Source organism: Chinchilla lanigera, unplaced genomic scaffold (assembly GCF_000276665.1).
Source record: "Chinchilla lanigera isolate Chin_1 unplaced genomic scaffold, ChiLan1.0 scaffold00011, whole genome shotgun sequence".
NCBI lineage: Eukaryota > Metazoa > Chordata > Mammalia > Rodentia > Chinchillidae > Chinchilla > Chinchilla lanigera.
Window position 1 is genome coordinate 34,751,222 of NW_004955412.1, and position 15,919 is coordinate 34,767,140.

Here is a 15,919-nt window from a genome sequence, read left to right on the forward strand (position 1 = left end):
AGTGTCTCCCCTCAGGGGGCCCCACCCCTGCACTCTGGCTCAGCCAAGCCCTCACATTTCCCCAGCATTTGCCATTAGCCCTAAGGCTGACACAGACCCGGCCCCAGCCTGCAGTCTAGTTCTGCACAGAGCAAAAACATCCACCTGCCTTCCCCTCTGGCTCCCATGGATAATGAAGGTGGGAAGCTGCCTCCTCAGTTCCCCTCTAACCATGCAGGTCATCTTCCCTCTGCACTGGAGCTGTGATTGAAACTCCACCGTTTAGATAATCAGCTTCAAGAGACTCAGTCCCATTCCCCTGAGCTGCTTGTCCAAGTAACCCCATCCATCTTAACCCTTCAGACAATGGGTGCTGCAGTCTTCCAGCAGGGCAAGGCAGGCCCTTTCTGAACACCATGAGACCCACCACACTGGCCTTGGAGTTCCTCAAGACTCTTCAAGCTTGGGACCCAAGCTCAAGAGCTAGCTGCAAGCTGGGCCTAGTGGTACACACCTGTAATCCCAGCATTCAGGAGGCTGAGACAGGAGGATTGCTGCAAGTTTGAGGCTAGCTGGGGCTACATAGTTCAAAGCCAGCCTGAATTACAGAGTGAGACCCTGTCTCAAAAAAAAAAAAAAAAAAAAAAAGAACTAGCTACATAACTTTGGGAATCCTGCACCCTCTAGAATTGATGCAAGGAATATATGAGACAATGCTTGTGGAAAAGATCTTGCTCAGTTCAGGCACATGTTTAAAACAAGTCTTGGTTATCCCCTCCCCTTCAAGTCACTGAAGTACTGAGAAACTTCAGGAGGGCTCCTGCCCCTCCACAAAGCCCTCAAGAAGACCAAGTCACAAGACTAGGATTGGGTCCTTTCCCACCAAGCCCCTCTCCCAATACACTTCCATTCACTGTGCTTTACTCACGTGTGTCTTTTTTTATCTTCCTGCAACATGGCGAGAACTTCCAACCTCACCACCCTTGCATGTACAGTTCTCTCTGCTTAGAACTCTATACACAGATCTCACTGCCTGGGCTCAGTACATCTGCTCCCTGCCACCTTTGCCTCACCTGGTCAGCTCATTTGACCTGACACTCCAGCATCCCTACACCTTGCTCCGTTTTGTTTCCTTTAAAGCACTTCTTGCCAGGCATGGTGGCATATGCCAATTGTCCCAGTGCTCAAGAGGCTGAGGCAGGAGGATTACTGTGAGTTTGAGGCCAGCCTGGGCTATCTAAGCAAGTTGAAGGTAGCCTGCACGACACAGTGAGACCCTGTCTCAAAACAAAACAAAACAAAACCACACACAAAAAAAGTACTTCTTACGAGCTGAAGCCCGTCTTATTTGTTTCTAATCTGTCCCCATTAGTGGTTATAACAACTCCCTGGTCGAGCAGCACTTGGCAGAGTGCTTAACGCACATTTGTTGAATGAATGAAATGAATGAGGGTGTACAACACACACCACAGAGCACTGGAAATGCAAATACACTGAACCTCTCAAGAGCAAGATCCTGAAAAGAAACTTTGGCCTACAGTCTCTAAAGCCCCTGGCCCAGCACAGGCACATGGCATGCAGACAGGGACACTGGAATGTGGAGGAAGCATACTTCCTCACACACACAGGTGTGCACAACATGCCCTCAAAAAGCCAACTCTCCAGCAGCATCTACAAATACACGAAGCATGACAGGAAGCCATCCCAAGCCCTTGTAAAGGGAGCCTCGAACCCTGATCCCAAGCCCTGGGCAGGCATGCTCACCACCTGCAGAGCCCTCCCTACCCAGCCTGCCCCCTGAAAAACACTTCACACAGCCACAGCCTCTATTACCTCTGGTATCAAACTTAAAAGAAAAGATAATAAATTAAATTACGTCCTGGAGTGACAAATTAATTACTAATTACATAATTACTTTATTATTTAGGTGCTAATCAGGAAAGTACTTTGAACAATTTCGAGTTTTCAGAAAAATAATGGTTTGACTCTCGATTATTTACTGAATTAGGTGTTAGCTTGCCAGCTGCATTTCCAGGCTTAATTCTTTCTGCAAGTGCCCTATAATTAATAGTGCAGGTTAGAAACAGGCTGGCCCCTCCTCCAAGTAATTCATCGGCCTAAGGGAAGCCTTGGCTTGGGCTTCCCGCTCATTTTATATGTGATAAAGAAATAATTGGGTTTCTTTCCACCCAACTGGTCTTCAAAGAAAACACAGAAGGGAATGAAACCATCTGTAATTCTAATTTTTCACTGGCCTTTCAATTTCCAAAGGTGACCCCAGTCAGAAAGTGCCTGACATTAGACATTCTAGCTTGGAAGCAAGAGAATGCTGGAAATCTCTGTGCTGGATGGAACCTCAGAACTCAGGAGAAAGGGAGAGAAATGTCTCTCATGAAGGCAGGCATCTGCTCTCTTCTGCCTACTGCACAGCGAACTCCTTGGTCATGGCATTTGCTCTATCACAGTCTGATGCCACATCTGGCTCTCGAGCATGGGCAGATGGTGCAGCACGTTAGCACTTCTGCCCAGTACTTCTTACCCTTGCCTGTGTTCCCTGAACGAGCCATGCTCCTTCCTCCCTCGGAGCTCTGAGATAGGCTGTTCCCTCTTTCCAGAGTCCCCACCTCCCACCAGCTCCTGGCTAAATCCCTCTCTGACCAGGGCTCTGAAGAGGCCACTTCTTCCAGGAAGCTGTCCCTCCTGTGTGTTCTCAACCCCACTGGCAATCGTCTCTGGACTTGATTCTTTCTGGAAGTCTCCTTAAAAGCCCCTGTCATGTCCCCAGAGGCTGCCATAGAGTAGCCCCTCAAGAATTGGTCTTGAATGGGTAGTCATTGCTGGATTCACAAGGATGTTTCAACGACCAAAGTTCTCTGTCTCCCAGCCTGATGAGTTTGCTAATAAAATCTTCATCTGGCTTTATCCTTTTCCTTTCTTCAGAAGAGCCGGCCAGCATTTTACCCATAATTACACATGCAATTAACGAGCCAGACACTGTGCAAGATACATGCTCATGTAGTTCCACTGAATCCTCATGACAACCCTGCGAAAGCCAGTGTTTTTTAACTGAGGAAACCAAAGCTCAGAGAAGTAACCCGACCCACCTAGGATTACAAGGCTAGCGTGGAACAGGCTTATGAAATAAACCAAATCTTTCAGGAGTCTTGCTCACACTGAATCCACTCTGAGCAATTAGGAATTTCCAAAGAACCAACTCCCACTCCTGCTAAGACAGGCATTAGATGGAACACACGACTCCAAACTAAACTCTCCTTTCTGGTCACATAAGTAATTTGACCGTGCTATCTGCATACTGGCCTAGACACTACCAACCAACCAGGCTGCTCCTCCGGGTGGCTTCACTCCTTCCTTCCGCTTGGGAAAGGAAGGGCACAAGGGAGAAAGGGAGGCACGTCACGACGCTTGGCTTAGTGTTCAATCAGCGAAGCTTGGAGCACAGGATTTACCTTCGTAATTGTGATCTATTGACTAATATTAAGAGGAGTACATACAACAGTTGGTATCAAAGGGGGGTGACTCAAAGCTGGCTGGGTGTGAAGGACAAAGCACCCAAGATTTAAAATCTGCCTGCAGTCAGGCTCTGGGGGCTGACTGGCAGGAGCCATCCCCATCTACTGCCTGAGCAAACACTGTCTTTAAAGTCTCCTGCCCCACAGGCCAGCCCCCTTGCTAAAGGACTCAGCTCGAGGACCGAGTGGTCCAGTGACTGGCTGGAATCTATAAGGCCCTCGTTTGATTCCTAGCATTGCAAAAACATAAAATTATATTAAATGTAAAAATACTTTGTTCTTCTAAGACCCTAGATAAGTTCTCAGACCTAGAAGGAACACAGGTCTACAACCTTACTACTGATTGGTAGGGGAAATGAGCCATGCTTCTGGGCAGATCAATTTCAAAAGAAGCTTCCAAGCCAGGAGTGACATCAATTTCTCTCTTCTAACCACAGTATCCACAGCCTCATACACCAAAACATAAGCACCACACTGCGTGTGGCAGATCCAAACACTCATGCCCTCAAAGCATCAAAGACTAGCACGGTATTGCAATATGGTGATGCTCAGTATACTTTTGCCACCAATTAAATAAAGAGTAAGTGTCAGGCCAAAAGAGCAAAGTAAAACCAAAGCAAAAGATCCCATTGCCCTCCCTCTGTGGGGATGGCTGCTCATCCTTCCGGCTACTCCAGAGCATCCCCCTCCCAGGCAGGGACTCCCAGGGTCACAAAGCAGGAACTGTCTCTGCCAGAGACCCTGAAAGCCCAGCTTCCCGGCTCTGAACACCATGGACCCAGGCCCATAGCCTAGGCCAATTTGGGAACTAGGTAAGCTCACCCCGGCTTGTCCACCCCCACCAATACTTGAAAAGTACCTGTACACAGCAGGATCCACTCAACCGGAGTCATAAATAATAGCGACTAAATCTGCTCCTACATTTTATGAGTTGGTAAAGCCCATACAAGCAGAGGCAGCATTTACTGTTCATCTAGTGCAGGGCTGGGCACATAACGGACCTTCAAAACTTATTACTCAAATAAATGCACTTAACAAGGAACTACAACATCCACCTAAGAAGAGAAACTTCTGAAGTCCCACGGGAGGGAGGGCTCATTCTAGGCAGGCAGGTGACCCCAGGCCAGGTGATTTGGCACCCCACAGAGCCTTAACCTTAACTCTAGGTGTGCAGAAGCAGAGCACACGTCCCCAGAGAAGTTCAGACACCACCTGGCACACAGGGCTTGCCGCTCCTATGCACCCCAGGGACCCAGGGGCTCCATGAAGAGAAGCGGCAGGGGAGAATGACAGGAGCCAGTCAGGATCTCCTGGGCCTCCAGCTTGCAGCAGCAGGGTCAGGGACAGTCGAGCAGGCAGGCAGGACAGGGCTTTCCTCCAGAGCAGCCCCCACCCCAGAAGAGGCCCATACGCACCATTGATGGTGAGGTGCACCCAGCTGCCGTTGTGGAAGGTGTCATACTGCTGGTCCAGCATGAGCACTTTGCACTCATACCAGCCCTGGTCCTCAGAGCGCACCTGCTCCAGCCGCAGGGATGCTTTATCATGAAGACTGGCCCGGCCTGGGGGAAGAGAGTAGACAGAAGCCAGAGAGGCCATCAGGGCCAGGTCAGCAGCTCCTCCCCACTTCCCAACTCAGCCAAGGCAGGGACACTCCGTGACCAGTTCCCAGGGCAGGGCCCTGGGATGGCAGCAGCCCCACCTCCACCAGCAGCAGGTAGCAAAGGGAGAGGCAGGATACCCTCCTCCTGGGGAGCCACTGTCCCCTCTCAGCTGGCCCCACCGCAGCCAGGGAGCTGCTCAGCACTGAGAAAAGCCTTGGCCCATTAGAATACACCTATTCTTTGCAGAGCTCTTAGGGCAAAAGAAAAGCATGATGCATGATGGATACAGAGGTGAGAGAAAGGAGAGAGAGAAAAAGGAGAGGTGGAGACAGAAGAGGATAAGCTTGGAGCAACCACAGGCCCCACAGAGATCAGACAACATTGCTGCCCCAGTCGGGTGCCCAGGACGGCCCTGCCCAGCGCCCTCCCACCTCCCTTCCCACAGGGGTGAGGCCCCCAACATCACGTCCTCGAAGTTCTGCTGCCAGGTAAAACTCTCACCAAAGCCCAGCACTCCAGGAGCTGAGAGTAATGGGCCTAGAACCCCAAGGGCAAGGGACAGGTTGAGAGGCACAGCAAGACCCCAAACCACCCTTCCTCTGTTCCATTAGGAAGCCAGCCCTGCCCTTGGGACATGAAGGAAGTGAAGCCCCTTCCTCAGAATCAGCTCCTGCCTTGCCTCAGACTCCAGGTCAAGAGCCACCTCTGCGTCCTGCCTTGGGACTGGCAGTCAGCCCAAGGCCCAAGCCATCAGCAACCCTGGCCAGAAGGAGAGCGTGGAGGAGACCAACAGGGAAATGTCAGGAGAGAGGCAATTCTGACAGACAAGTGTGAATGCAGAGTCCTTTCTGTCTCCTCCCTTCCTCTGGACCTCAGCATACACTTGTGTGTGCATGGGTGTGTGCGCCTGCACATGAGTGTGTATGTGTGCGTGTGTGTATGTATATGTGTTCATGTGTGTGCATGTGGGTGTGTATGTGTGAGTGCGTGTGTATGTGCGCGCGCGTACATGCACCCCAGACTGGCAGACGGCAGCAGTGAGTCACAGGGAAACCAGAGTCACTGCAAGGCAGACACAAGCAAGCTTGGAGACTCACAGTGGGGGGGGGGGCAGGGGCACTCAGGAGGATACCCAGCTTCAGAACCCGGAGAGAGGGAGCTGGCACAGGCAATGGCAGCTCCTGAACCCCTGACTGTGCCATACCTGGTAGTGCGTGGGGCCATGACTCCCTGCTTCTCTGGATAGGGGTCCCTGCACCCTCCCCACAGAGACCCTGTCTAGAATACCCTGCATTCCTGGCCTTCTCCATCCTTTGCTGTATCACACCCGCCTCTCCTCCAGTGACCTCTCCTGTGTCCTTGCCTCCACCACTTAGTGAAAATGCAGAGTTCAAAGACAGGAGAAAAGGCAGGAATGGAAGGAAATAGACAACAGACCCTGAGGAGAAAGGACTGGCAGAGCAAGATGCTTCCCACAGAGCCCGCAGCCACCTCTGCCCCGCGCCCCTTGGCCTGGTGCCACTGCACTAAAAAGAGTACAGCACACAGGTGGGGGCATTGGGGACCTCAGGCGACCACCAAGGCTGGGGTGGACAAAACAGCAGGCCCAAGCACAGAGGGCAACAGTGCAGAACAGCCCTCTGCACCCCCATTTTACCTGCATACTCAGGGTCCACGTGGGGCGGGTAGTAGCCAAACTTGATGAAGATAGGGATGGGGACCCCGAACTTGAACCACTCTACCACATAGGGCGGGGGCTGTCCCGTCACGGGGTGGATCACGTCGCATCGCAGGACCACACTCTCGCCAGCACGAGCGGTCACAAACTCAGGCTCCTCTCGCAGGCCGTGGGCGCCTATGGGGACAGCCAAGTTGGGACATGGGAGGGTGGCAGCGCTCCTGCCCCAGTAGCCCCATGCCCAGGTCAGAGAGGCTTCTGTCTCCCTCCTCAGTCCTGCCTCTTCAGCCCCCCAAGGCCCTGCACCATCTCACTCACACCCCCTCTATCCTGGGGCCCCGCAAACAGGGGTAGCCAGGGAAAAAGCTAGAACATCTCTCTCCCACCCCAGAAGGCAGCAGGCATAATCCTGCCTCCCCCAGGGTCTAAAGGAACTGAGGACAGGAAGGTGGAGGTCCCATCCTGGGCGGAGCCGCCAGGGGTATGCAGCATTCCTCTTGAAGCAAGATGATTCCCACAGAGCCAGCGTCTCCTCTGCCCCGCCCTCAGCCTGGTGCTCCAGCACTAAACCAGCGCGCTGCACACAGGAGCAGGGAATCCCTAACAAGCTAAACCAGGCTGCTCCGGCAACACCAGAGGGAAACCCCACCGGCCGAGCAGGCCTCTGCAGCCCCTCCTCCCAGCACTGCGCCAGCCCTGCTGCAGCGGGGAGGGAAGGCTGCAGTCCTCGGGTTTTCGAGCCTCAAATCTATCCGATTCCCCAAGATGTCCCAGACATTACCATCAGGACAATAGATGCTGCGGGTGAGGAGGGAGGCCCGAGGCAACCCCTACCAAGCTTTAGCAGAGGACATCAGAAGGAGGGAGATGGAGGGACCACCAATCCTGGCTGCAGAAGCCCCACCCCCGCCCAAGCTGCAAGCAGGAGAGCCCAGAGGCAAGGCTGACCCATAGGAGTGCCGCCCACTCAATGCAGCTCTACCCTGGGCCCCAAGCAGGATGCAGCCTCCTCCAGCAGACACTCCTCAACCTTGGGACTGCCAAGGTGAGGGAGACCCAAGGTCACCTAGCCTAGCACAGCCAGTGACAGGGACAGCCAAGGGGTGGCCTCGGCCCTGCTTTCCAGCACCCACCACTCCCACACTGACCACAGCTCTCCACACACCTCTCCTCTACCCCAGCTGAGCATAGACACCCAGGCAACACCTGGACAGCAGCCCATGCCAGTTCCCTCCCGGGACTAAACAGGGCTGCAGTGGAGCTCAGACACCCCTGACCCAAAGGGCTCCAGCTCTATCTGCCCTTCATGTCTGCCTGGCCATGTGTGTGTGTCTGTGTCTCCTCTGGATTTGTCTCTGTTCCTTTTCTGTCTGTCTCCTCTGTGTCTCTCTGTCCATCTATCACTAGCTCATATGTCTGTCTTATACTCTTTCTGGCACTCTCTCCCTCTCCCTTTTCCTCTCTCTGTTGTCTATCTGTCTTCCTCCCCATGTCCCTCAGTCAGCATCTCTCTCTCTTTCTCTTACTCTTGCTCCCACCACATGAATCAGTCTGTCTACCTGGCTGCCTGTCTCCATTTCGGGTTGTACCAGACTGTGTGCCATTGTGTGGGGGGCAGGGCCCATGGCTGTCTGTCGGGCTGCTTTTCTGTGTGAGGGGCTCTGTCTCTGCTGCATGTCTGTGAGTTCCAGGTGTATCTGTCTATTATCTGTGCGTCTCTGCGTCCTGTTCTCTCTCCCAACCCCCTGCAACTTGCGGAAGGAGGAGGCGGAGGCAAGCCCTTCCAGAAGCCCATTGGCTCCTGGTGACATCACTGTTTTCTAGAGAAAGAGCTAAGATCACAGAGTATTTTTGGAGCAGAGCAGAGTGTTGCACTCACCTGCCCAGGGCCCCAGCAGGTTTTCCAGCTCCCCACCCCCGGCCTGCTTCAGGCTCCCTTGGCCATGCAGACCCTGGAGGGGTGTTGGGGCGGGGCGCGGGGGGGCCTGCAGCAGGCACCTCCCCAAACCAGGGCACCTGGGAAGGAGGAGTCTGCAGTTGCATCCAGGAGCACAAAGGCCAATGCTGACCTGGAAGGGGTAGGCAATGACCACCACAGCAAGCAGGAGCAGCAGCACCTGTGCACACATGTGAGTACGTGTGCACATCTGTGTGTGCAACAATAGTGTCTGCAGCACAGATGAGAAAAACTATAGATGCCTGGGGTATGCAAAGGGGGGCACTCTCAGGCGCCAGGGGTCCTGGGGAGGGGCAGAGTGGGCCACACAACAGGATCTGTGGCTCTACAGCTTTGAAGCAGCCAGGAACCCCTAACAGTGCAGGCTGGCTCTGCAGAATGGGCTGCTGGGATGGAGGGCACCGGAGGTGATGCCAAGAGGTCAGCGGCCTTCACTTGGGTTCCCACAGTGCCAGCTGCTCATTTGCACCCAGCACCGCCTCATTCTCCCTGCATGGCAATGAGGCAGCTCCTTCACACCTTCCTTCCCAGGCGTGGTGAGGACGCCAGGCCCCACCTCCCTCCAGCCCAGCCAGCCCCAGGCTGAACAGGGAGCCTCCGGCATGAAGCCCACCCCAAGCCACCAGGCACCCACTCACCCAGCAGCTCCACTCAAGGACCCTGTCCACCCTAGAGAAGAGCTGCAGAGAGGACACCCCAGAGAGGACACAGAATGAATGAGACAGCTTCTCTGAAAGGAGGCAGTGGGGCAGCCAGGACCTGGCCTCCACACATTGCTTTCTGGATTCTAAAATATTCACCTGCTCTTCCTCACCTCTCCACACACACACATGCACACATGTGCACAAGTGCACACGCAGTGCACAGCACTGTCACTCCATCACCCACAAGCACTTCTCCAAAGCCTGATCCTTTCTGAGCCAAGTATGTCTAATACAACACTCTCCAGAAAAGCTCAGGGTGAGGAAAAGGGACAAAGTAATCAGGCTGGCAGTAAAGGGGAAGAGGGGCTTGAAAGAGGAGAAGTAAAGTCAAACACAGGAGTAACCAAACCCAAACCCAGGCCAGAGAGACTGAGAAGCAGAGGAAGAGGCACAGATGGGCCTCCTGCAAGCTGGACACAGCCCAGCCTGGCTGCGCACAGCACGACAAGGCACTGGGTCGGAGACAGACCCTCAGAGCAGGGAGAACAAGGGAGAAGGCTGGGGAGGTGACACAGGGGCGCTCAGACCCCTCACAGCAGCCCAGGGGCCAGGCCGTCTCCCTCCAAGAAGAAACTGGCCTTGGCAATGGGCGGGGGTAGGGTGGGGGTACAGTGAGGCAGGAAGAGGCTATGCGGTGCAGCCCCTTTTTGAGAAGCCAGTAAACTGCACCTTGAGCCTAGCTAATATGCACCTTGGAGGTCTTCCCTCCCTAATCTGGAGCTAAGCCACCTGGCAGGGAGGAAAAAGCTAGGGCAGGAGACTGAGGTGGCCCCCTGTGGGCTGGCTGACCTTTTGAGAAGCCCCACAGAGTACAAGTCTCCATTCCCAGGCCAGGCGACACCCAGTGGGTATCTGAGGCCATGGCTGCCAGCAGACCCCCTGTGGCCCCAGAACCATAAGGCCTTCCAAGGCCTGGCACAGCCCCACACTCAACACTCACAACCTGGAGCTCACCCACCAGAGAAGAGCTAGAGAAGGATGGGTCCTGAGAAGGGGAAATGCTCAAAGCCAGAGGGCAGGCAGAAAACACCTGGGCTAGCGGGCAAACTGAACACACAGCAAAGCACTACTCCACACCAGGCTCTGTGCTAGAAATGCATAAATCTCACTACATATCTACAGATGGTCCCAGCACCAGGTTAGCTGTCTGCATGGGAGGCTATATGGCTTCCCCAAATAACCCAGGTAACAGGTGCTAGGATCAGGATTCCCATCCTGTTCCACTCAGGCCAGGTGACCAAAGCCTCTCCTTCACCACCATGCTTCCTACAGCACTGAGGAAGAGCTCAGCTGCCCCAACCCCATGCTCTGAACAGGTTCCAAAAGTCCAGATCCTACAGCCCAGGAGAACTAGAGAAGGCTGTCAGAGTGGGCCTTTTCTCAGAAGGCAGCTGGACAGGGGTGAATGAGGCTATGTCTAAGACCCTGGAACCCCAGCCTGCATTCTGGTGGTGGGATAGGGAAGGGAGGGATGCAGCTGAGCACCAGGCTCTGCAGCTCATTAGTACAGACCCAGTGGCAGCCTCCTCTTCTTCCTCCTCCTCTGGGCACCAGACTCTCAAACCACAGGCCTGTTGTCTAATAATACCAGCGACAGCCACTGCCACCTCCATCTGCCAACCTAAAAATAATCCCTGCTGAGCCCAAAAAAGGCTCAGCCCCCAATAGTCCCCGATCCCTCCTCCTCAACAAGCCAGGAGCTCCAGGAGATCCCAGGAAGCTGGCAGACTTGGCACTCACCAAGTGGGAGGTGCCCGCTCAAGGCAGGCAGAGGGCTAGCTCCCCACTGCCCATGCCAGGGTGATGAGCACCTGAGGGTCCAACAAGGAGCAGAGACCCATGCCCAGGACACCAGGTGCCCTGCCCTCCTCCTTACCAGCAGGAGGCTCAGAGGCCCTTCTGGTTATCCCTGTGCTTCTAGAGAGGACCACCACCCCTCTTAGAGGGCCACCCCTCATAGACGGGACCCTCTACCCATCACACCTCTGAGGGATCAGTAAGCCCAGAGTGGGCCTAGCCAGAAAACCTGGCAACATCGTGAACAGCAAGGCACTTGGGAAGGTGGGCAGGAACCCCAGCTCCCCACTCACCCTTCCAGCTGGGCTCTGGCAGCAGCCAGGGAGCCAGCGGTGCTGTTAGCAACTTTAATTTGCTCTGCTAGATTGTATTTCCAAGAGCCCTTTCCCCAGGAGCCACTGCCAGGAAGGAAGTCAGTAATCTAATCTCAGTTCTGTTCCTTTAATGGCTCTCAGCAGATATGTGAAGCAACACCCCCACCCCCACAACTTGCACCCCACCACCTGGGTGGACGCCTGCCCCATGCTGTGTGCCCCCAAGCAGGCAAGTAACAGCCTGCAAGGCCACCAAGGGAGGGCACACCAGGCTGGACCTGCCACAAGAGCAGGCTGGACCTGCCACAAGGCCAGGCTACTGCTGAGGGGCCCGAAAGGCACCATCACTAAGCAGGAGGCTGAAGTTACATATTTACTCCCAGCGAAGCATCAACATTCCCTACTTTGAAGCCAGAAAAAGAGGACAGTGACTCACCTTTGACGGTGTATGCCTGTGTGCCCTCGGGCACATGTGACCAGGAGGGAGGCCAGAGGACCTCAGGGACAGAGGCGGGGCTAAAGGCAACCTGGCTGGGTCATCCCTCCCAGCCCCGGCCCCCAGGGGCTCTTTCTCAAAACCCGCACTTCAGCCCCATATCTGCTCACCACACTCTTGCTTATTCATGCAAGAGAGAGCAGGAAGATTCCTGAGAAAAATAGGTCAGTGCCTCCGGCAGACCAGGCCCACAGCATGGGCAGTACCCAGAGTAGGGCTTGCCACTGAGCTGCCTCCCCAGCATCCTCCCCCTTCTCCCCAGGGACACAGCCCCTACTCTACCTGGAGAACGCCATACAGGGCTATCGATGCCACAACCCTCCTCCTGGCAAGACAGGCCATTTCCAGCACCCCTCCCCAGCTCAGCCCCTCTCTCATTATTCAGGCTTGGTCTCCGGAACCTCAGGCATCCTGCAACACAGCCCTGGGCTAGTGAGTGCTGGGCTCCTCACTTCAGCTGCAGAGCACAGAGTCTGCTGGAGCATGTGTAGTCTCACTGCCACCCACAGCCCTCAGGAGGAGTGGCTGCTACCTCACACCTGTACCTAACTGCCCTTGCCATGCCCCCACATTCCACACATGTGCACACAACACACAGGCACTTGCACCTGCATGTACATAGACATAATGCTGTACACACACATGCACATACAGGAATACACAGACACACACATGTATACGTACAGGTGTGCACACATGCATGCATGCATATGGGTATATGTGCATATGCAGTGTATCCACAGGCACATGAATATGCACGCACAGGTGCGCATGCGCATGCATCTGCATACACACATATACACACCTCCAGACAGCTGGAAGCTCTCACCAATTACTGCTTTTTCACCATTTAGATCCTCACACAAGTTACTCAGCCCATCCTAGGAAGCAGTCAGGGGCGCTCGCTCCCTGGAGACCCTGCACTCTGGCTGAGACAGACACAGGACGAGCGAGGTGGGGGAGGCTCTCATGGAAAAGAGAACTGGTTCACTCTCAGGCCCAGCCTTCTTTTGGTTCATCTTCACCCCCACAGCAAGCAGGAAAACTGTGAGGAGGCAAGTAGGTGCCCAGCAAGGCTGAGAAAAAGCGGGCCAGGCTCTGAGTGCTAGTGCCCTGGCTGGTGCCCTGGTAGAGGGCAGACGGGAAAGGCAGACACCAGGACAGACAGCGAGGTGCAGGCTGGGGGCAGAGATGCTACTGCACATCTCCCCAAGAGGCATCCTCTGCTCCTTGGGTAACCAGATCCCAGCTTCCCATTGCTTTCTGTCTTGGAGCCATAAACATGAAAGCACCCAGAACCTGGGTCCTAACAACTCCACAGCCTGGCCTATGTCAGGCCACCAGCCAGCAGCTGAAAGCCAACAGTTCCCACTGCCCCACACCATGCCCCATCCAACAACCCCACCCCAGCATCTCGCAGCATGCATGCTGCCAGACACAGTCTTGCCTTCAACATGTGGGCACGGGACACACATGCATATGCATACACACACATGCATGCACACACCCACTGGCACGTCCCCAGTCACGTTCTTCTCAATTGCCCCCTAGGTTTGAACCTCCTCTCTCCCATCTCTGTTTTGGAAAGGAAGAAGGGTAGGTCACACCAGGTAGAAAGTAGAGGACACTGCTTCAACTAGCAGCAGGCTCTGAGTCAGAACTCATTTGATTTCAGGATGCTGGAGTCAGGGTAATCCAGAGACTCAATGGCAGACAGAAGGTAGCCTTGGGGATGAAAACCAGACTTCCCTCCCCTGCCTGAGGGTCAGGTCAGCTGGGCCTGGTGCAGAGTCCTCCCACCTGGGATGCTGAGGACCCGACAGTAGCCCTCTCCTCCTCACCTCTGCACCTCTCCACTGACCTCACCACCTCCTTACATACCCTCCAAGAAATCAAAAGGAAAGAAGAGGCCAATCCGCCCCCCCCACCCCATGGGAGTAGGTTGAGTTCCACCCCAGCCTGGTGGGCCTCCTCCTTTCACCCTCTGTTGGAAGCCAGATCCTAGAGAGGCACCTCAAGGCCCTCCAGTTCAGGGATCTCCCCAGAAGTCACCCCTTCAGTGACTTCAGTCTGAGGACAGCTGAGATCTCTCCCAAAGCTCAGCAGCGCCCCAACTCTGGCTGATACTCCTGAGTAAGCGGGCACCCACCCCTCCAGGGGCTGGGCTCTGTGTCCTTCCACAGCCTCCTGCCCTCATCATACTCAGTGTCGTGGACCTTGGGAAGGACTTCCAAGCAGCTCTGAGGCCACACACTCTACACAGATGTGTGCCTGTGCAATGTGGGGGACAAGGTCAGCCCAAAAGGAGTCTCAGCTCCAGATAGCCTTCTGAACGTCCCACCAGTTCCTGGTTCCCTGAATAGCGCAAGAGAAAGAAAGTGAGGAGGAGCCAGTTATTGGAGTGATAGTGAAATAATCATGTTTCATAAGCACATACTATATAACAGGTAACCACTCATTTCTTTATAGCACTAACTCTTCAACAACAACAAAAAAGAAATCTACAAGCTCATACTGTTAACCCATTTCCCACTGAGACAAATGACATTTAGAGGTTGAGCAATTTGTCCAAGGTCATGGGGTCAGTGGTAGAGCCAAGATCTGAATCCAGAAAATTAACTCTAAACTTAGGTTGTTCACCACCATGCGTAGAGCCACTTTCAGCTAAAAAGACCCCAAAAGCAATCATGTCTCCCCAGCTTCAGAGAGAGCTGCAGGCTAAGTAGCAGAGCAGAGAACCTCTCCACCCTTCATCCCAGCAATCTTCACCGTGGGGAACTCCCTCCTCCTGTCTTGTCATTCTGTGTGCCCCTGCAATACAACCCCGTTTTCCTTGACTCTGTGATTAAACTTGCAAAAAAGTCCACTGCCCCCACTCTGGCTCAGGTTTGGGAGCTATTTCCGAGCCTCCCTTCTGTGTCTCTTTATTCAAAGATCGCAGCACATCCTTGTGTGCTTCCACTGACAGTCCCATACCAGGAACATACCAAAGAGCTGAGGGGAGGAGGACGAGGGCATGGAAGACTGCACGCGGACAGGGGAGCGGGAGAAGGAGGCGAGGACTCTCTCGGGCACACCCAGCCCTCCCTGCACCCGCCCCATCTCGCCCAGATTCTGCAGTCACCCCGTCATGGTGTCCCCGCCTGAGTCATGGGGTTTCAAAGCCCCATGATCAACAGAGCACTTGACGAAATCATCCTCTCCTCACCCTTCCTTGGCTGTTCTGTTTTCAGGCGCCCCCTCCCAAGCAGCACAGGAGACATATTCCATCCGGAAACTTTCTCAAATAACCCCCCAACGCACAAACGAACTGCACAAGGCGACAAAAACCGCAGACCGAGTAGCGCCGCGCCGCAGGGAGCGCGTCCCACTGCGGACCTCTCCGAGGCCCTGGGAGCCGGCAGGAGCGGCCGGGCCGGGCCGGGCCGGGCGGTGTCTGCGCGCCGGGAGCCAGCAGCCTCCAGCGCCGCTGCTACTGCCATACAAGGGCCGGGAGCAGGGTGCCACCCAGAGGCTCGCGGGGCACTCTGCCCCGCTTCTGGCAGAAGCCCGCGCGCGCACGCACGCCTCCCGGGCGCGCTGACTCCCTTAGCGCGGCTCCCCGGAAGGAGCAGCCGCGCCCCGCTCCGGGTGCAGAGCTCGCCTCGCTGCAGGCGGCCTCTCAGCCTGGAAGGGCGGCGGGGGTCGGCGCGCCCGGGGAACTTTTGCCCGGCCCCAGAGTGGCCAGCACCGGCGCGGGTGATGCCAGGCGGGGCGAGCCCAGAGCGGGCGCCCCTCGGCCCAACCTCTGCCGCTCTTCCGGGGCACCCCTGGCCCGGCGAGCGCGACCCGACCTCTGGCGGCCCGCACGCGTGGGCAAG

The 15,919-nt window shown here is 55.2% G+C and overlaps 1 protein-coding gene across 3 annotated transcripts in view; it reads right to left on the reverse strand.

The window, feature by feature from the left end:
- Igsf9b (immunoglobulin superfamily, member 9B) overlaps positions 1 to 15,919 on the reverse strand; it is a 115,458-nt gene that overhangs the window by 38,666 nt on the left and 60,873 nt on the right. For all 3 annotated transcript variants that reach the window (XM_005378583.2, XM_013511162.1, XM_013511161.1), the window contains 2 exons: positions 6,771 to 6,968; positions 4,925 to 5,071 (listed from right to left, as the gene is read on the reverse strand). In XM_005378583.2, the coding sequence (XP_005378640.1) occupies positions 4,925 to 5,071; positions 6,771 to 6,968 (345 nt within the window). The remainder of the gene's footprint in view (positions 1 to 4,924; positions 5,072 to 6,770; positions 6,969 to 15,919) is intronic.